Genomic DNA, 20,690 nt, shown 5'->3' on the forward strand with positions numbered 1-20,690 from the left:
TTAAGAGCTCTGTCGGATGTTGTGTAGGAGCCTGGAAGATAATGTTGAGAACACTGCAGAAGATGGAGGTCTGGTTTGTGAAATTTCAGAGGGAAAATTAAAGACTCTTTTCAGGGCCATTGCTGTTTTGATTGTGAAGATTCTGTAGTTCTGGTTAGCTGGGGCTGAAGAATCAGCTGTGATTAACAAGATACCAGAACTACCAAAGCAAAAACTTTGCATTACTGGGACTATTGATGCTGGTTAGCTGGAGCTAAGAAATTAGCGGTGATTAAGAAGAGACCAGCATCATTGAGGTGACATCTTCTGGGAAGTGTTTTCTGAAAGCACAAAGAGGCTGTGTTCCAGAGATGGCCAAGGTTGTACTCCTGCTGCAGCGGGACTTGGTAATATGTAAGGGTCACCCAGGTGGTACTGGTTTTGAAGGCATGAAGGGGTCATGCAAAGGAGCTGAGGCTCGGCACTGTGAGAGGCCATGGAAGGCCATTGGTGAAGGTGCAGCCTCAGTTGCAATTGAAGGCCCAGGACTGAAGGGGTCATGCAGTGTTTTGGAGATGCCAGTACCATGAGGTGACCACCAAGAGCAGCAGCAGCAGTGGAGTACAGGCATCTGGAGCCTAGAGGATGACGCGTGTGCTACAAAGGGCATGGCTGGAGAAGTGACCCAAGCCCTTGGAGGAGCCCAGAAGATCGTGAGTTGGATCCCAGACATTGGACGGTTGGAGATTGACTTTTGCTTTTGATTGTGACTGTGCCCTGATATTTTCCCTCTTGAAGGAAGAAACTGTTTTAGTGGAGCCCACAGTTAAGAGACTTTTAATTGTAAAAAGACTTTACATTTTAAAAGAGATGGATATTTTAAAGAGATTGAAATTTTAAGAATATGTAAAGACTGTGGGACTTTTAAAGTTATTTAGATCTTGGGGATAAGAATGTAAGGGTTGAGGCTTACTAGTGATGTGTTTGTATGTCAAGTTGACAAGGGGTCAATTGTACTGGCTATTTTTGTGTCAACTTGACACAGCTGAGTTATCACAGAGAAAGGAGCTTCAGTTGAGGAAATGCCTCCATGAGATCCAACTGTAAGGCATTTTCTCAATTAGTGACCAAGGGGGAAAGGCCCCTTGTGGGTGGGACCATCCCTGGGCTGGTAGTCTTGGGTTCTATAAGAGAGTAGGCTGAGCAAGCCAGGGGAGGCCAGCCAGTAAAGAACATCCCTCCATGGCCTCTGTATCAGCTCCTGCTCCCTGACCTGTCTGAGTTCCAGTCCTGACTTCCTTTGGTGATGAACAGCAGCATGGAAGTGTAAGCCGAATAAACCCTTTCCTCCCCAACTTGCTTCTTGGTCATGATGTTTGTGCAGGAATAGAAACCCTGACTAAGACAGTTAGGATATCAAATATTTGAATATTCTCATAAGTTTATAAAGTATAAAGGTTAGTTCTCAGGGCAAGGAAAAATTAATTTGAATTCTCATAGGAAAAAGAAACAAGTAGCTACATACCACTTTCAAGGCTATTTATTTTATTGTAACAATTCGATAGCACTGCAGAGTAATCTCATACTGAAATTATTACAAATAATTTGAATAATTTCTATTTAGAAAATAGCAGTAAGATAGCTGGAAAGATGGCTCATCAATTAAGAGCACTGTTGCTCTTGCAGAGGATCTAGGGTATATGATGCTGTCTTCTGCCTTCTGGGCACGACACACACACAGACACACAGACACACACACACACACACATGCATGCATGCGTGCTTGGAAAGCACTGATATACAAACTAAAAAGGTTTTTTTTTCCCCCCATGTTTGTTGGTTTTTAGTTTTAAATGGTACTGAGGTTAGGAGAGGGCTTCATGAAGTTCTGCCTGTCTCTGAGAATCTATAATTAGTTCATGAGTACTGGAGGCAGAAAGATATTTTCCTTAGAAGTGTCTCTGCTAAGTTGCTTATATACTCCTGTATATAAACCCCTACCCATGGTCTTGAAGCAACCCCAGTTAAACCTTAAAAAGAAAGATCAGCATGAGAGTAGAAGAAAGATGGCAAGTAGCTGGAAAGAGGAAGGATACTAATGAGAGTATAAGGGAGAAAAGAGAAAAAGAGAGAATATAAAATTTGGGAAAATGTTGAATGAAACAACATATGTAGTATTAATATGTAAATTAATATGTGCTAATAAAAAGCTTTTTAAAAATGGCACTTAAAGGAGCTGGAGAGTTAGCCTTGGAAGTTTTTGCTATGCGAGCATGAGGACTTGAGTTTGGAAGCCCAATGCCTGACGCTTCAATGTGTGCATGTAACCTCTAGAGCCTGCAGAGACAGATGAATCCATAGGCCTTGCTCTACAATCAATCTAGCCAACTAGTGAGCTTTAGGTTCAATAGGAAATCCCATCTCAAAACGTGGTGGAAAGCAATGGAGGAGGACATTCAGCATTAACCTCTCATGTCCACATACAGGCACAGGTGAACATACCCAGTATATACCAAATACACATAAATGCACAATTATTTAGTTTCATTCATGGTGTGAGCTTATGAATGTTGGTCATGTGTGTAGATGTGTCTTGTCTTACTCTGTCACCCCCATCCTTTTTTTCACCATTGAGATAGGAGCTTTCATTGACTAGAGCTTTCTGACTTGGCTAGCCTGCCTAGTCAATACATCCCAGGGGTCTGGAGGTATCTGAATGTCCCCTTGCTACCCTAGTGCTTGGACCAGCACACTGCCTTTATATGAGTCATGGGAATTTAAACTCAAGTCCTTTTGCTTGTACAGTTAGCACTTTATCCACCCAGCTGCCTTGAATTCACATTTTAAATACATTCATTTTGTTTGTTTTTATTTTTTGTTTTTTGAGTTTTTTGTTTGTTTGTTTTTTGTTTTGTTTTGTTTTTGAGACAGGGTTTCCCTGTATAGCCCTGGCTCTCCTGGAACTCACTCTGTAGACCAGGTTGGCCTGGAACTCAGAAATCCGCCTGCCTCTGCCTCCCAAGTATTAAAGGCATGCACCACGACTGCCCGGCCAATCCATTCATTTTTATTGATGCAGTTTTTCTTCTAAAAGGATGTTTTCTCATTAACTAAGCCCAGGCTTGCCTTGAACTTGCCCAGGATCCTTCTAAATTAGAATTTTTAAAAAAGATTTATTTATTTACATTATGAATATGACTACAGTATTGCTGTGTTCAGACACACCAGAAGAGGGCATCAGATCTCATTACAGGTGGTTGTGAACCACCATATGGTTGCTGGGAATTGAACTCAGGACCTCTGGTAGAGCAGTCAGTGCTCTTAACTGCTGAGCCATCTCTCCAGCCCTTCTTCTAGAATTTTAACATGGTGGCTATAGGAATTTTTTTTGAAGCAATTTTTACATGGTTTAGATTTAATGTACTTTCTATAATGTATTGTGAAAATCTCTGTTAAACATACGCGTATGTTCGTTTATACCTTTCACCATTATTTAAACCCCCCCAAAATTATTTTGTATGCTGCCTGTATTTTATGGGTTCACTTTTATATATGAAAAACATAGGCAGCCGGGTGGTGGTGGCGCACACCTTTAATCCCAGCACTTGGGAGGCAGAGGCAGGTGGATTTCTGGTCTACAAAAGTGAGTTCCAGGACAGCAAGGGCTATACAGAGAAACCCTGTCTCGAAAAAACAGAAACAAAACAAAACAAAAAAACCATAGGCATTTAATTCATTTAATTCACAGCCAGTTGATTGTGGTATCTAATTTAAAAAACAGAAAACTTTTACTACTATTTTTTGAGAAAAGCCTTAGAACGAAATTTACTAGTCTTATGGTGTGTGTGTTTTATGAAGTGTTTTTATAAAGGTACTACAAATATGTTAATAACTGGATTTTATTTTTCTAAGTGTGGCTGATCTTAAGCATGCCATTCAAAGCAAATACAAGATTGCTATTCAGCACCAGGTTCTAGTGGTCAATGGAGGAGAATGCATGGCTGCAGATCGAAGAGTGTGTACTTACAGCGCTGGGACGGTAGGTGTCAAAGATCCTCTACTGCATAGTCTGCTTTCTTAGCAGATGGGAGCAGGGACTTTGTATTAAGGGCAGTGCACAAGTTCACCATTTATAACACTTACATTTTTGTCATTTCTGCATTTTTTGATGTAGGACACAAATCCAATTTTTCTTTTTAATAAAGAAATGATCTTATGTGACCGTGCACCTGCTATTCCTAAAACTACCTTTTCAACAGAAAATGACATGGAAATAAAAGTTGAAGAGTCTCTTATGATGCCTGCAGTTTTCCACACTGTTGCTTCAAGGACACAGCTTGCAGTGGTATGATATAAACAATTCCTTTAATTAATTGCTTCTAAAAGCATTCCAATCTAGATAACAGAGAAGTTAAAATTAAGCATAGATAACATGAAAAATACTCCCCTTACAGGTTTTTGTTTTTTTTTTTTTTTAAATTATGTGTGCACTTGTCAAAGAACAAATAGTGGCAGTAGGTTCTCAAAATAGTTGCAGGAATTAACTTGTCTACTCGATAGTGTGTGCCTTTACCTAATACCTGTCTTATAGGCCTCTTTATAAAGACAGACTTCTTTATAACATCCTTCTCTACTTAAGTGTAGGGTTGAGGGTTGTGGCTATAGGTTGATTATAGTTTAAGAACATGCATTGTTCTTCCAGAGGACCTGAGTTTGGATTCCGGGATCCATTTTGGGTGATGCACAACTGTCTGAAATTCCAGCTCTAGTGTATCTGATGTCTCAAACTTCCATAGAACCTGTACTTACTTGGTGTATACACATATACAATTAAAACTAATAAAAAATCTTTATATTTTATAATTAATATACTAAGTTTTAGATAAGGAAGAAAAATGTTTCTTAGAACCTGTGAAGTAACCCAGTTTATATTTTATTTTAAAAGGGTAACATTTAGAAAAGTTTCAGTGATGGTTACTAAAACTTAGGAATACATTTTGATGTGTTATATAATACTGGAGAAAAGATTCTTGTGGCAGGAAAACAGATGAGAACAATTTGCACATTGCAGTCGGAGTGGCACATTGGTTTATTGGAAGCAGAAGGGAATGTATGCTGAGGAAGCTGCTCTTCAGCCTACCTAATAGGGAGCCACAGACTTTTATTTGGTTTTCTTGGAGTAGGTTAACCTTTTGATATTTGTCCATATATTTATTAGTCATGGACTTTAAAGATGCTTTTCTACAAGCATTTCTTGTCTACAAGCATTCTCACTTTGTAATTGGCTGATAGTAGGAAGTGACTTAACCCAGGATTGCTGGATCCATTTTGTTGCTAGTGTCATCATCATGTAGACTTGGAAGTGCTTGAGTCAGCCTGAGACCCTCTTGGTGGTGCCATCAAGGAAAAAAATTCAGAGGGATTATACTTAAGTATTAAGGATCATACTGTGGGCTGGGTGGTAGTGGCAGCAATGCATACTTTAAATGTCAATACTCAGAAGGCAGAGAAAGGTAGATTTCTATGAGGCCAGCCTGGATTACAAAGCACGTTCTAAGTTCCAAAACAGCCATGGCTACACACACACAGACCCTGTCTTGAAAAAATAAGGAGGGGGTTATGGGTGAGCTGAGATGATTTCTTTATTGTAGATAAAAATGTATTAAAAAATTAAATAGTTGGGCCTGAGAGATGGCTCAGTGGTTGAGAGCACTGGCTAATCTTCCCGAGGACCCAGGCTCAGTTCCCAGCACCCACATGGTAACTCACAACTGTCTGTAACTCTAAAGATCTGACCCCCATGGACATATATACATGCAGACAGAACACCAGTGCATGGAAATAAAAGTAAAAGTCAATAGTTGAGATGAGAGTAAGGAACATTAGTACTGAAATTCAAAATACCAGACATTGCTATTGAATAAAGACAGCTTAGAAACATCTTCATTCTTTGGGGTCTTGTGCACTTTTATGTAAGGGAAATTTTTTATTACTTTTAAAGATAATTTCTAAATACTTTAGCAGATTAGGTAACTTACCTTTGTTAAAGGAAATTAGTCAGATGTTTTCTTACTTGTAGAACTGAGATAAATGTCTCCACTATCACTCCTGTGACTATAGATATTTTCTGAATATTTTGTTGTTGTTGTTGGTTTTTGTAGGGGTGTGTGTGTGTGTGTGTGCTTCATAATACCGGGTTTCTCTGTTTAGCCCTGTTTGTCCTGGAACTCCCAGTGTAGACCAGGCTAACCCTGAACTCTGAGATCACCCTGCTTCTGTCCACCAAGTGGGATTAAAAAAATGTACCACCACACAACTATCTTCTGAATATCTTTATTTTGTGCTGTTTTATTTCCTCATTTCTAATTTTTATCATATGTATTATATTTATTATCTGTATTGATTCAGCAAATGCCATGTTTGATCCCTGAGTCTGTTTGTTCACTTATACTTTTCTTTCTTATTTTGCCCAGTAATAGTAGGTTCAACTAGGTCTTGTAAGCTTCCAGCCATGGACTCATCACCAGGCATGGTGTTTCACAGGCATGTTTCACATTATTCACAGGCATGCATGTGTTTTCTTCTGTGGAACGAGCCTTAAATCAGAAAGTGATTAATTACCCCAGTAACATTTTGCATCTAAATCTTCATTGATGTTGTAAGATCAGTATTCTTACCCAGTGATCATAGCGGTTCACAGAGTTTCCAGCTGGGTAAGAGTGTTGCTGTCTCCTACCCCTCTACAGCAGCTGCTTGAATAGCAACTTGTAGTACTATGAGAGTCAGCCAACAGAGAAGCTTCCTGGTCAGTGCTATCCTTTCTTCATTTGTTTTGATGAGTGTGTGAGCTGTCTTCAGCGTAGGGTCCTAGAGTCCTACCACAAATGCTCACAGACAACTAAGAGCAGTGATTGTGTTTGTGTGGGGGCTGCCCCACACACTCCTCCACTGACCTCTTAATATGCATAGCCTATATGCAGGGCTATGCTTTAACCTATATTGTGTTTGTGTGGGGGCTGCCCCAGCACACTCCTCCACTGACCTTTTAATATGCATAGCCTATATGCAGGGCTATGTTTTATAATAGGAACTTGCTCTCTTTCTGTCACTTCCCCTGACACACATTGTATGTGTCTAACTACCTGTGTTCCTCATACTTTTGCCTCTTTAATGTTAGTATTACACGTGTGCACCACCATGGTGGCCCACAGTAAAATCTGATTGATTTTTGGTAGCATTTTGTGAGATTTGTAGCCCTCTCTTCTCTTTCTCTTTTCCCCTCTACATTATTTGTTATTAAGTAGTTACATTTTTACATTTGCTATTTTTTCCACCTAATTACTTTCCAGCCTTTGGAAAACTTCTTTCTTAATTTATGTCCATATTCTCTTTGTACCTTCATATTTGGTCTGAACTTGTGAAAGTGGTCACTTTAACAGAGTGTTATTTGTTTTCTGCAGGAGCAGAATTTTTTGTGACAGGGAACTTTTTTTCAGAAATCTCCCACATTGCTTTTTGGTTTGCACTTGATACTTCATTCTTTATAATTGAATTCCAATCATCTGTTTTTAAAAATCATCTGATTCTTGAGTGGTCAGTTAGAAAGAACCTTGCTGGTGAAGCATGAAGCATTGCGTGTACAGAAAGCTGGGAATGATGGCATGTGCTAATCCTAATCCCAGTATGGGCAGCCAGTAGACAGAAGTGTCACTGAGGCTTGCTGGCCACCAGCCCAGCTCTAAGCGCAGACCTTGATTCAAAGGAATCAAATGGAAAGTGGTAGGATACCCAGCATCTTTTTAAAGCTTCCATGTTCATATATGTATAACATATACATAGCATAACACATACATAGATATATACACACAAACACAGTTTTTTTATATTTAAGGACTCCTACTTTATTTATAATTTGAAGATGATAATGTATTTTCAGTCTTTCATGTTTGACAAAAATGTTTGTGAAAATGTATGTTTATGTGTGTATGTATATATATATATATATGTGCAAACATACATACAGACCATTGCTTTCTTTATTATTTTCCTTTTTAATTCTCAAACAGGAAATGTATGACGTTGCCAAGAAGCTCTGCTCTTTCTGTGAAGGGCTTGTCCATGATGAACATCTTCAGCACCAAGGCTGGGCTGCAATCATGGCCAATCTGGAGGACTGTTCAAATTCATACCAAAAACTTCTTTTCAAGTTTGAAAGTATTTATTCTGATTATCTTCAATCCATAGAAGACATCAAGTTAAAACTTACTCAGTAAGTTTATCATTATGTTACTTTTCTAGTGTCTGGATGTTGGTTGGAGGCTGTGTTTATTTAAATAAGTATTTTTAGTCTCTTAAAGCATTTTTATTATAATTATTATTATTGTTTGTGTAAGTACAGGGATGTGTGTTTCAGAGTGCTTATATAAAAGTAAGGGGGCAACTTTTTGATGTTGGTTCTCTCCTCCGGCTGTGGGACTCAGGCTCTTCCTGTTACCCACTCAGCCATCTCTCTGACCCATCTTTAATTGTGCTCTTGGTTTCTGTTGTTCAATCTATCTAAGAATCTCTTCCTAACTTTTGCCCAATTGAGAAAATATAAATGGGGGACAGGGAAGACCAGAACTCACAGACATGGAAAACTTAAGTTAGGTCCTTTACATATAAATCAAGTGTCGTTGAGTTTTGGAAGGAAAGTACTAAAATAATGTATAATTAATATGCAAGTGAGCAATACTTCAACCTTAGAATATCTAGTAAATGCTATATAAATACTAGTAAATGTACTTTTCAGATTTTGTATTTAGGGTTTTTGGGGTTTTGGTTATTTTGTTTGTTTTTTTCCGTCTTCTTTAAATTTACCTTAGAGGTGATAGCATGTGTATTCTTTTCTTTCCTTAATTTTTCTTTTTTTTTTAAGTGATGCTTGGGAACTTAACTGTCACCTTTTCCTGTTTCATACAAGCAATTTTGCACCCCAACCCCCATGACTCCTTCTTTTCCTCAGTTCTTTTAATATTGTAGATTGACTATTTTAAGACAAGTTTTGCTCCTTAGTTCTAGACTTCAGAAGAAATATTGGTAGGAAAGAGAATGAAAAATAAGTAATAGTAAAAGGATCATTTTAGTTGCTTATTACAATAATCTTTCCAACTACCTATCTTGGAGGGAGTCCTTCTGATCATATCAATTTACTTTAAGGACCTGAACCTATTAACATACAGTTTTATGATATCTTAAAGATTACATATTTTCCTCCATATTCTTTAGCAGCTAACCGCTCTCAGTCCATTTTTGATGTAGTTAATATAAGAGTTATCCTAAGGTTAAAATTCTTAATTTAATCCTATATTTTCAATATATTAAATATATTTGATTGTGATAAAGCCAATTATAGTGTGAGGGACTGCTATGGTCAATCTTCATAAATTTTAATGTTTTTTAAGTAATAGTTTGTATTTTAAACAAATTTGAAAAGTCAGTGTCTACTTCTTTAGTATAATCTAGCTAGCTTTACTTTAAATTTGTATTTTAACGTTAATGATCACCTCTCTACTAAGCTGTACTTTTAAATGGCTAATAAAGGAGCTTATATATAAAGACATGGAGCAGTGGTAAGGCTGGTGTTTTGAAGTACAGTGTGATTTCGTTGGATAATACTAGAACACACTCGTTTTACTGACTCATGTTTTGTATCTTAAGTTTAGGAACTGCTGTTTCAGTAATGGCCAAGATTCCACTATTGGAGTGCCTAACCAGACATAGTTACAGGGAATGTTTGGGAAGACCGGATTCTTTGAATGAACATGAAGGCTCAGAGAAAGCTGAGATGAAAAGATCTACTGAACTGGTGCTCTCTCATGATATGCCTAGAACAACTAACACATCCTTGTTAACCTCATTTCACAAGTCAATGGAGCATGTAGCTCCAGATCCCACCGATACTGAACGTGGCAAAGAACTTAGGGAATCTTGTCAAAGTACTGTCCAGCAAGAAGAAGCTTCAGTAGATGCTAAAGACAGTGATCTGCCTTTTTTTAATGTTTCTTTGTTAGACTGGATAAATGTTCAAGATAGACCTAATGATGTGGAATCTCTGGTCAGGAAGTGCTTTGATTCTATGAGCAGGGTAAGTTGTGTGTGTGTGTGTGAGTGTGTGTGTGAGTGTGTGTGTGTGTGTGTGTGTTGGAGCAGGAGAATGATTAACAGCAGAACCTGTGTTGGAGTTTGGAGATTTGATCAATTTATCTGTAACCATGCTCTTGAGTTGATTATAAATTTGGGAATATTATTTGAGAGTAAATTTTTAGTGCAGTTTGAAGGGTTTGTATTAATAGATTTTGAGTAGTTCAAGAATAAATCACTACCAATTCAAATATATTTTTGAACATTTCCATTATTTGGAAAGTGGTCTTTTTGCAGTAAGCACCTCCCTACATGAGAATCTTAAACTATTCTATCTCCTTAAGAATTCATCAGTAAGACATTGGGGTTTCAGTTACAATTCTAGAAGTAAACCCTGGATAAATGTCTCTTCATATTTGCTATGTAAATTAATACAAAACATTTGCATCAGAAAGTAAATTGCTTTAGTGACACAAAATACGAATGTTTTGAAGATTTCAGCTGTCAGAATACGAAGGACTTTGCTTAAAGGGGTACTTAGTTTGAAAATAGCTTTAGTCCTTGATTTATTCAATCTTGAAAAAACAAAACGCCTGAATATTTGGTCTAGATACCTGGAACAGCATGTGCCTACCTTATTTAAGTAATAAGTAAAATGAGAACTTTAAGACCTTGGCTTCCTAATATGTTCAGTATCTTTGTCCTTGATAACATCTGATAGATAATTATTTAATTCAGTTTAAGGCACTTGCCTCAGCAAGAATTGTCAAATGAATGAAAGTGAGACTAGTATTTCTGCTTAAATACTAATATCTTAGTATCTGAAAGTTCCATTTATGAATGCATGATTAACCATATAAGAGTAGTCCCAATAACCAGTGTCATTTTTATAATAACAACTGTCCTGGAATTCAGAATGGTTTTGCATAAAACCTGTTGCTTGCTAGGGAAGTCCTCTACTACTGTTGTATCTTCTGAACTATATAGGCAGAGTTAGCTTTGCCAGGCTGACTTTGAACTCAGCTGTGCAGTCCAGTTAAGTCTTTTTACAATCCTTCTGCATCAACCTTTTGAGTACCTGGGACTATATAGGCCTTGCTGCCAGACCCACCAGGAGACCTTTTGTGATTAGTGAGTGCTGTTTATCTCACAGCCGTAGTTTTGATTGCCAGCAGTGTAATAAACAAAAGGTGCTTAGATTTATTTTTGTTTGCATTTTTGATTCTATTTAGAGCCCTTAGTTTCATAGATTAGTCCAATTTCTGTTGTTTCATAATATATATTTATAATGTATAGTGTGAACTCCCATAACTGCCTCAGGAAATGAGTTGGGACATAATATTTTTTGGAATTTAATGTTTGCAATTTCTGAATTCCAGCCCGGACACTTGTGGTTTATGCTTTATAAATTTCTTATCAATCTGAATCCCTAATTTTTATATTTGTTTGGACTGCTAGATAATTTCATAGTAGTTTTGTTTGCAACCCAGTTTTTATTTATACAAAATATTCTATAATTACTGATTTTTTTTTGTAGACTTCTGTTTCACAAATCAGAGGATTTATTTATTTTTTGAGTATTTCTTTTATTTACTTACTTTTTAATTAGGTATTTTCTTCATTTACTTTTCAAATGCTACCCCAAAAGTCCACCATACCCTTATTTCTTTTAGTTTTATTCATATATATGTATGTGTTTCTGTGGGTGCCTTCAGAGACCAGAAGAAGGCATGGCATCTGTAGAGATAGATATACACATGGCTGTGTGCGTCTTGATGCGATGCTAGCAACCAAACATGAGTCTTCTGCAATAGGATTGTGTCTTTTTTTTTTCTTAATTTTTTTTATTATTTAAATGTATTTTATACATCAAACATATTTATTTTGAGAATCGAATAAGCCGGGCGTGGTGGTGCACGCCTTTAATCCCAGCACTCGGGAGGCAGAGGCAGGCGGATTTCTGAGTTCGAGGCCAGCCTGGTCTACAAAGTGAGTGCCAGGACAGCCAGGGCTACACAGAGAAACCCTGTCTCGAAAAACAAAAAACAAAAAACAAAAAACAAAAAAAACAAAAAAAACAAAAACAAAAAAAAAAAAAAAAAAGAGAATCGAATAATACATAAAAAATTATTCATCTTTTTAATTCATATCCTTTCATACCCTAAAAATATCATTAATGAATATTTAATACTATCAGTAACCGGGGATTCTATATCTAATGTTGAATACTGAATTGTTTCAAAACATACAAAATATTCTTTTGGGGTTAAGCATAGTAAAAGAGCATAAAATATTAAAAATGAATCATTGAGAAATATATTCAAAAGCCCTTACATGATACCACCTGACATAGTGGGAGACTATTTAAAACACATTATATATTTGTGTACATTGTCTAACAATCAATTTACTTAAAAAAGATTATCACTGTTTCTAGGAGAGAAATTATTTTATCAGTGAGTATATTTTAAAAAATTTAAAATAGCAAAAACTCTTTGAACTTAAACATTAAGAAAATGCTAATTTCAAACACTTGAGAAAAATTATCAATAATACTTCTATGATGTTTGTAGAACATGATTTTAATATTTTCAAATCTTTGGGAAATTGGAATAAAATTATCCACAAAATATTAAATAAATTTTTATTACAGTAAGGTTTTTTTAGGAGTTATGTTAAAGGTAAATCCACTGTTTTTCTCTTCCTGACCATTGTTCACATCACTTGAATTATCTTCCTGTTTTATCCTTCCCTAACCTCATTTAAAGGGCCTAGTCAAATTCCTCCTTTACACATCAGAAAGACAGTCAAAAAGACCCCAATCAGCGAGATGAGTCAGTGGGTAAAGGATATCTGAATATGATGTTTGAGTCCTAGATGGCTGCAGAAGGGAATTGATTCTCACAAGTTGTCCTTTGACCTGCATGTATATGTCATGGCTTTTGAAAGCTCACAATCGTGCCCAAAATAAACACAGTTGAAGAAATAACTTGAATGATACCTGCATGTTGATATTGGCAGGTATTCAAAATCCCTTCTGAGGCATGAAAAGCTGAACTAGTTTTCATCCATTGAAAGTTGAACTTAGGATCTGACAAGGTGACCCAGTGGGTTAAAGCCTGAAACCTCATTTTAACCCCCAGGACTCATTGTGAAAGGAGAGAAGGCATTTGCTCATGCCCTTTTACCCACCAAGGCTCTAGGTTTAGTTACCAGTACTGCAATGTCAATAATGATGATGTAATAAAATGTTTTTTTCAAGTTATTGATGATAGTTCACACATATAATCCCAACACTGAAAATTTGAGACTAGCCTCGGCAATGTACTGTAAGTTCCTTGAATGAGACCTTGCCTCAAAATAAATAAATATGTTATGCTTAATGAAAGCTAAAACCATACAGAGTAATCAGAATGTGAGGAGAGATCTGTGAATGAAGTAGCAGAACCTGAGGGTGAGGAGATAAGCAAAGGTAGTATACTATGCCACAGTTCCAGGAGCCTTTAATGAAACAAGGTCATTTAATATCTGTGACCAGATTTACTAGAAAACAGTCACCACCAAGGGCATCATATAGTTAAATGTTACACTACAAACACGTAGAACTAAAGGCAGAGGACAGGAAAAATTAACTATTAAGACATCTTATTGACCAAACCATTTCCTTTCAATAGAGATTAAGTTTAAGCTTTCTGTCCCATTTGTTAAGGAAAAACCTTGCCTTTTTAATTCTACCTTGTTTGCTGAGTTCTGAATTACAAACATATGCCAGCATACCTGACTATGGAAGACGCTTCGAGAGAAGATGAGTTGATGAGTTACTACCAAAGAATGGGTTTGTCATTAGCTCCACTTTATATGACCTTGATGACATTGAAAACAACATATCCTTAGGGATACGGAGAATTGTTTAACTTGAGATTTGTGATTACTGAAGTTATGGTCTGACTTTTGTATTGTGATTTGTTTAGCACCAGTTGTTTGTAGGATGGGGTTCATACTATTAACCTTCCTTTGGAAGTATAACTTTATTTCCTGTGTATTTTTCTGTATCATTTTCTATATCCTTTGTATCTTACTCTGTATCTAGTTACTGTGAAATATAGATAAAACTATTTCCAGAAGATTTTACTCATATATGTTTCCTTCTCATTTAGCTTGACCCAAAGATTATTCAACCATTTATGTTAGAATGCCATCAGACTATTGCCAAACTTGATAATCAGAATATGAAAGCCATTAAAGGGCTTGAAGATCGGCTATATGCCTTGGACCAGATGATTGCTAGCTGTAGCCGGCTGGTAAATGAACAGAAAGAGCTTGCTCAGGTATTGTGTTTATGACCACTTGATTTGTAGCTCCCAGAGCCAAGCAGCTGAATTTCATTTTGTGCTAGTATCCCTCTCCTCTCATTCCCTTCACCTTCTCCCTCCCACTTTTCCTACTTGATGGACTGGAGTTTTCCTGTTTAGCCCAGGCTGTCTTCCTGCTTAAGTGCTGTGGTTTCTGGTTGGTTGTTATGTGTTTTTTATTCCTTGTGATGTTGATGTTTTATGTGCTTATTTTTAATAAGAAAACAAATATTATAAAAGTTTAAGATAGCTTAAATTTTGTGTTTCCATGACATTTTAAAGAATTTGTTTGCTTTTGGCTTGTGTTTGTGTTAATTATTTTAGTAAAGCTATCAAGCTACATATTGTTGTAAAGTGGCTTTCCGTCCTTGGAATAGCCATTTCTTTTTAACCCTCCCCCCTTTAATGTGAGATAGGAATTTTAGGAATCTAAATGAAAAGTGGTTCCTTGTCAGTTTTTCTCTTGAGAGCTTATGCCATTTTCCTTCCCACAGGGATTTTTAGCGAATCAGATGAGAGCTGAAAACTTGAAGGATGCATCTGTGTTACCTGATCTGTGTCTGAGTCATGCAAATCAACTAATGATTATGTTGCAAAACCACAGAAAACTGTTGGATATTAAACAGAAGTGTACCACTGCCAAACAAGAGCTAGCAAACAATCTTCATGTCAGACTGAAGTAAGAGATTCCGTCATATTTCACTCCTTGTTCTTTTTAATCTTCCCAGGAATAACAGTAATTTCATTGAAATGCATATTGACTAACTCTAGGGTTAGACTTTATAGAGCCTTGATCTTCACAGCTTACCTACAAGATGACTTTTAGCAAATGTTGAAAACAATGAACTTTTTCTATAGGTGGTGTTGTTTTGTGATGCTTCATGCTGATCAAGATGGAGAAAAACTGCAGGCACTGCTCCGCCTTGTGATAGAGCTGTTAGAAAGAGTCAGAATTGTTGAGGCTCTTAGTACAGTTCCTCAGATGTATTGCCTAGCTGTTGTTGAGGTTGTAAGGAGAAAAATGTTCATTAAACACTACAGAGAGGTAAGCAATTCTAATTATTTAATTATATATTAACATTCATAATTAGTATATTTTATTAACATAAATGTTCCTCTTCTAAGTGGGCTGGTGCTTTAGTCAAAGACGGAAAACAATTATATGAAGCTGAAAAGTCAAAAAGGGAATCCTTTGGGAAATTATTTAGTAAGTATTAATTTATTTACCCTTTTCCTTCTTTATTTTTTGGCCTTTAAGTAATTTCTAAAATAACCGTGTTCCTGGTTTCTTTGTACAGGGAAGTCCTTTTTAAGAAATCGTCTGTTTAAAGGACTGGACTCCTGGCCTTCCTCATTTTGTGTATGTATTTTTTTTTTCTAACTAGGACTAAATTTCTATATTATAAAGCCTTATTTTTTCAGGGTTAGAAGCATTTATCAGAAACAGAATAAGTTGTGAGTGATAGGATTAAATTAGCATAAAATGTTTTGGGTTTAAGGGTTACCTGGTGTAAGCTTTAATATGTGTTAATTTTTGAGATTTTATTTTAATTAGTGTTTCTCTCTTCCCTTTCTTCTCTCTAAAATCTCCCATATATACTTCCTGATCACCTTCAAATTCATGGACTTTTAAAAATCCATTTACCAATGGTTTATATATATATATACATGTGGATATTTAAATATTCCTAGATATAATCTGAATCTGTATAATGCTACTTGTATGTATATTTTCAGAGTTGACCATTTGGCACTGGACAGTGATTAGTGTGCTCACCCTGGGAAACCTCTCCTGCTTCCAGCTTTACTCAGTTGTCTGTAGTTCTTTGTGTAGGGATGAGGCTTTGTGGGCTTTTTCCCATGCAACTTAGTGTATTCGTTAGTGTCCTCCTTGTTTAGCTCATGTTCAGGTGGTCATGTTGGTGAGACTTTTGGTTGTAGCTTCTGATGTTACTCGAAGACAGAGTCTCTGAACAATCTGTCTGCCCCATTTTCAATGTTCCTTGAGTCAAGTAGTTCCTGGAGTGATGTAGATGTATCTTTTGGTACTGGCTTCCTCAACTCTTCATATTGATTGATTTTAATTTTTTGTAGTCTCTTTTGCAAAAGAGAAGATTCCTTGGTGGAGGGTAAAAATGTGTGCGTCTATGTGGGTATAAGGACAGATATCAATGACTGTTAGGGATGAAGCTGGTTTAGTAAATTAGTGGCTGTGTATTCTCCTACAGTAATCCTGATTTCACTAGTGCTGAATAGCTAGTGAGGATTGCAGTACCAGACATGGTCTGTTGAGCAAGTCTTAAGTTCAGCTAGAGAGCTTTTGCTTACTGCTAAGGTGTGAGGTTTTTTTGTTTGTTTGTTTATTTTGGGGTGGGGATTCAGACAGGGTTTCTCTGTGTAGCCCTGGCTGCCCTGGAACTCACTCTGTAGACCAGGCTGGCCTCCAACTCAGAAATCCACCTGCCTCTGCCTCCCGAGTGCTGGGATTAAAGGCGTGCGCCACCACTGCCCTGCAAGATGTGAGTTCTTTACCACTACTTTATCATCCAAGACCTCAGAGTAGGCTGGCATCATCAGTGGCACCTTTTTAATTTTTTTCTGTTTTTCATTTTATCTTTTTGTAATCTTCCTTCTGTCTGTTGTTGTTTCATCTCATTGTTTCCATGCCACTTCATTATTTGAGTCAGAGTAGCTTGAGTCTTCAGTAAATTTTCCTTAAAATTAAACATGAAAATGCCATCTGATAGATTCATAAGCGCAGCTAGCTGGGTTTATTAATTTCTTAAATGGAAAGAAACGTGTTTCATGATCAACGAAATTTAGGAAATGCTATGTCCTTCCACCATATTAAGTTGTCAATCTCAAACATGTTTCTGCATGGTAGTATTTCTTAAGAATGCACAGTTGTAACTAGAATTTACATACTCATTTATCAATGAACCTATTTTATGAAGATTATCCTGACATATATAAATCTTTTTGACTAGTGATTAAGATAATCAGAGTTACTTTTAAAAGATACCAATTCTTGCCAGTATTATAAAAAATAATTAGTAGGTCTTTACAATTCATTTTTCATTTAGAATTAAAGTTTGAATTCTTCTAAATGAGAAGAGCAAAGAAAAAAAAAATCTCCCTAAGGTGCACCAACAAAGTTTACTATAGAGACATTTTGTGACCATTCATTTTCCCAAGTCAAGGGAAAATTGGAGAATAATGTATTTAGTGTTGATGGAATACTAGAATTTCTGTCAAATGGTGCTAAGACAAAAAGGAAAGAACAAGTATGTTAGTTACCACCAAGAAGCTCAGTTCCCAGACTAGTGTGCCCTGGCATATTTGCATGGTCTTTCGCTTAAGTCTATTAGTGTTCTCTCTTAATTGTGAAGAGAGCATTTGACATGTTTTTGTCAGTCTCTTATAGTGGATTTAATTATCTCAAGAAATCATAAATTCATCCTTTGTATTGGTAAAGTTTTTTTTCCATTTATAGACTCAGAAGCCTCGAAAATTTGACTGTGAACTTCCAGATATATCATTAAAAGATTTACAGTTTCTTCAATCATTTTGTCCTTCAGAAGTGCAGCCATTCCTCAGGTAACAGCCATGAATACTTTTGACTTGATCTTAAAATGATGACAGTTATGATTTGCTTTCTTATGGCTTCCCTAGCTTGTTATACTGTTTTTGTTGTTGTTTTGTTTTTTAGTGAGTATACAAGCTTCTTTCACTTTGCTTCTCCTTGCTTAAGAAGGACTGACTTTGCTGTTCATTGTTTTTAAGAGAATGAAACAATTTGTTTGCAGTTTGTTAGAAACTAAAAAATCTATCATTCTTTTTCAGGGTTCCCGTACTTTGTGACTTTGAACCTCTACACCAGCATGTACTTGCCCTACATAATTTGGTAAAAGCAGCACAAAGTTTGGATGAAATGTCACAGACTATTACAGATCTCCTAAATGAACAAAAGGCAAATTAGTTGTTTTAAATATTTTTATTAATATAAGATGTTTGCACTGTTACAGATTTTTAAGACTTTAACTCTGTGTTTCAGGTATCCACAAGTCAGGCATCCCCACAGTCAGCTGCTTCTCCAAGAATAGAAAGTACAACAGGCATTACAACTACTACCTCACCAAAAACTCCTCCTCCACTAACTGTTCAGGATACCTTATGTCCGGCAGTGTGTCCCTTAGAAGAATTATCTCCAGATAGTATCGATGCTCATACATTTGATTTTGAAACCATCTCCCATCCAAACACAGAACAAACTGTTCACCAAGCTTCTATAGACTTGGATTCATTAGCAGAAAGCCCCGAGTCTGACTTTATGTCTGCTGTGAATGAGTTTGTGATAGAAGAAAACTTATCGTCTCCAAACCCTATAAGTGATCCACAAAGTCCAGAAATGATGGTGGAGTCACTTTACTCTTCAGTCATCAATGCAATAGATAGTAGGCGTATGCAAGACACAAGTACTCGTGGAAACGAGGGCTTTGGGGATCGGGCTGCTCTACATGTCCAGCTAGAGAAATGCAGAGCTGCTGCACAAGACTCTCACAGCAGTATACAAACCATCAAGGACGATCTGTGCCATTTCAGAACATTTGTACAAAAAGAACAGTGTGACTTAGCAAATTATTTAAAATGTACAGCTGTAGAAATAAGAAATATTATTGAAAAAGTAAAATGTTCTCTAGAAATAACACTAAAGGAAAAGCATCAGCAAGAACTCCAATCTTTAAAAATTGAGTATGAATGTAGACTTGATGCTCTAGCAAAAGACAGTGAAGAAAATGTAAATAAAATTTTAAAATTGAAAGAAGATTTAGTATCCCTTGAAGAGGCTTTACAAAATAAAGACAATGAATTCACTTCGATTAAACATGAAAAGGATGCTATTGTCTGTGTGCAGCAAGAAAAGGATCAGAAGTTGTTAGAGATGGAAAATATAATGCATACTCAAAATTGTGAAATTAAAGAACTGAAGCAGTCACGAGAGATGGTGTTAGAAGACCTGAAAAAGCTGCATGATGAAAAAATAGAGTCATTGAGAGCTGAATTTCAGTGCTTAGAACAAAATCACCTGAAGGAATTAGAGGACACACTGCACATCAGGCACACACAGGAGTTTGAGAAAGTTATGACAGACCACAATGTGTCTTTGGAGAAATTAAAAAAAGAAAATCAGCAAAGAATTGACCAGATGCTAGAATCTCATGCCTCAACCATTCAGGAAAAAGAGCAACAGCTGCAGGAGCTGAAACTCAAAGTTTCTGACTTGTCAGACATGAGATGTAAGTTAGAGGTTGAACTTGCACTAAAGGAAGCAGAGACAGATGAGGTAAAGCTCTTGTTGGAAGAGAGCAGAGCACAGCAGAAGGAAATGCTGAAGTCTTTACTTGAACAAGAGACTGAAAATTTAAGAACAGAAATAAGTAAACTAAACCAAAAAATTCATGATAATAATGAGAGTTACCAGGTGGGTTTGTCAGAGTTAAGAGCTTTAATGACAATTGAAAAAGATCAGTGCATTTCAGAGTTAATCAGTAGACATGAAGAAGAATCTAATAGACTTAAGGCTGAATTAGACAATGTTACATCTTTACATCACCAAGCGTTTGAAATAGAAAAAAACCTGAAAGAACAAATAGTTGAATTGCAGACTAAGTTGAACTCAGAATTGAGTGCTCTTGAAAAACAAAAAGATGAAAAAATAACCCAACAAGAAGAGAAGTATGAAGCACTTATCCAGAACCTTGAGAAAGACAAGGAGAAATTGGTCATGAACCACGCGCAAGACAAAGAACAGTTAATTCAGGAGCTTAATTTTGAAAAAAACAAAGCTGTTCAAACTGCACTAGATGAATTTAAGTTGGAGAGAGAACTTGTTGAGAAAGAGTTATTAGAAAAAGTTAAGCATCTTGAGAATCAAATAGCCAAAAGGTAAGTATTAAGTTTGGAATGTAATTTACTATTTCAGATGTATGTGTTAATTATAATACCTTGATTGGTTGATTTTCTAGGATATTTTCTGGGATATTTTCAAAAAGTGAAAAAATTTTACCTTAGAATAATATTTCTTACATAAAAATAGCATTATGTAAATTTATTATTGCTGGAGCTAGGTGTGATAGCTTATACCTGTAATCCAAGTACTTGGGAGGCTGAGGCAGGAGGATTGCTGTGGAGCCAAGCCTGGGCTACAGAGTGAATTAGTTTTAGGCTAGACTTTGC

The 20,690-nt window shown here is 36.4% G+C and overlaps 1 protein-coding gene across 3 annotated transcripts in view; it reads left to right on the forward strand.

Annotated features, from left to right (window-relative positions):
• The window catches only part of Rb1cc1 (RB1 inducible coiled-coil 1), a 61,274-nt gene that overhangs the window by 18,808 nt on the left and 21,776 nt on the right, over positions 1-20,690 (forward strand). For all 3 annotated transcript variants that reach the window (XM_021181217.3, XM_021181334.3, XM_085835476.1), the window contains exons 4-15: positions 3,892-4,018; positions 4,154-4,324; positions 8,046-8,248; positions 9,679-10,105; positions 14,259-14,429; positions 14,948-15,132; positions 15,312-15,498; positions 15,579-15,660; positions 15,752-15,813; positions 17,947-18,050; positions 18,297-18,423; positions 18,508-20,399. In XM_021181217.3, the coding sequence (XP_021036876.2) occupies positions 3,892-4,018; positions 4,154-4,324; positions 8,046-8,248; positions 9,679-10,105; positions 14,259-14,429; positions 14,948-15,132; positions 15,312-15,498; positions 15,579-15,660; positions 15,752-15,813; positions 17,947-18,050; positions 18,297-18,423; positions 18,508-20,399 (3,738 nt within the window). The remainder of the gene's footprint in view (positions 1-3,891; positions 4,019-4,153; positions 4,325-8,045; positions 8,249-9,678; positions 10,106-14,258; positions 14,430-14,947; positions 15,133-15,311; positions 15,499-15,578; positions 15,661-15,751; positions 15,814-17,946; positions 18,051-18,296; positions 18,424-18,507; positions 20,400-20,690) is intronic.

The sequence above is a fragment of the Mus caroli genome, unplaced genomic scaffold (assembly GCF_978045245.1).
Source record: "Mus caroli unplaced genomic scaffold, Mus_caroli_1 scaffold_1, whole genome shotgun sequence".
In the NCBI taxonomy this organism is placed as follows: Eukaryota; Metazoa; Chordata; class Mammalia; order Rodentia; family Muridae; genus Mus; species Mus caroli.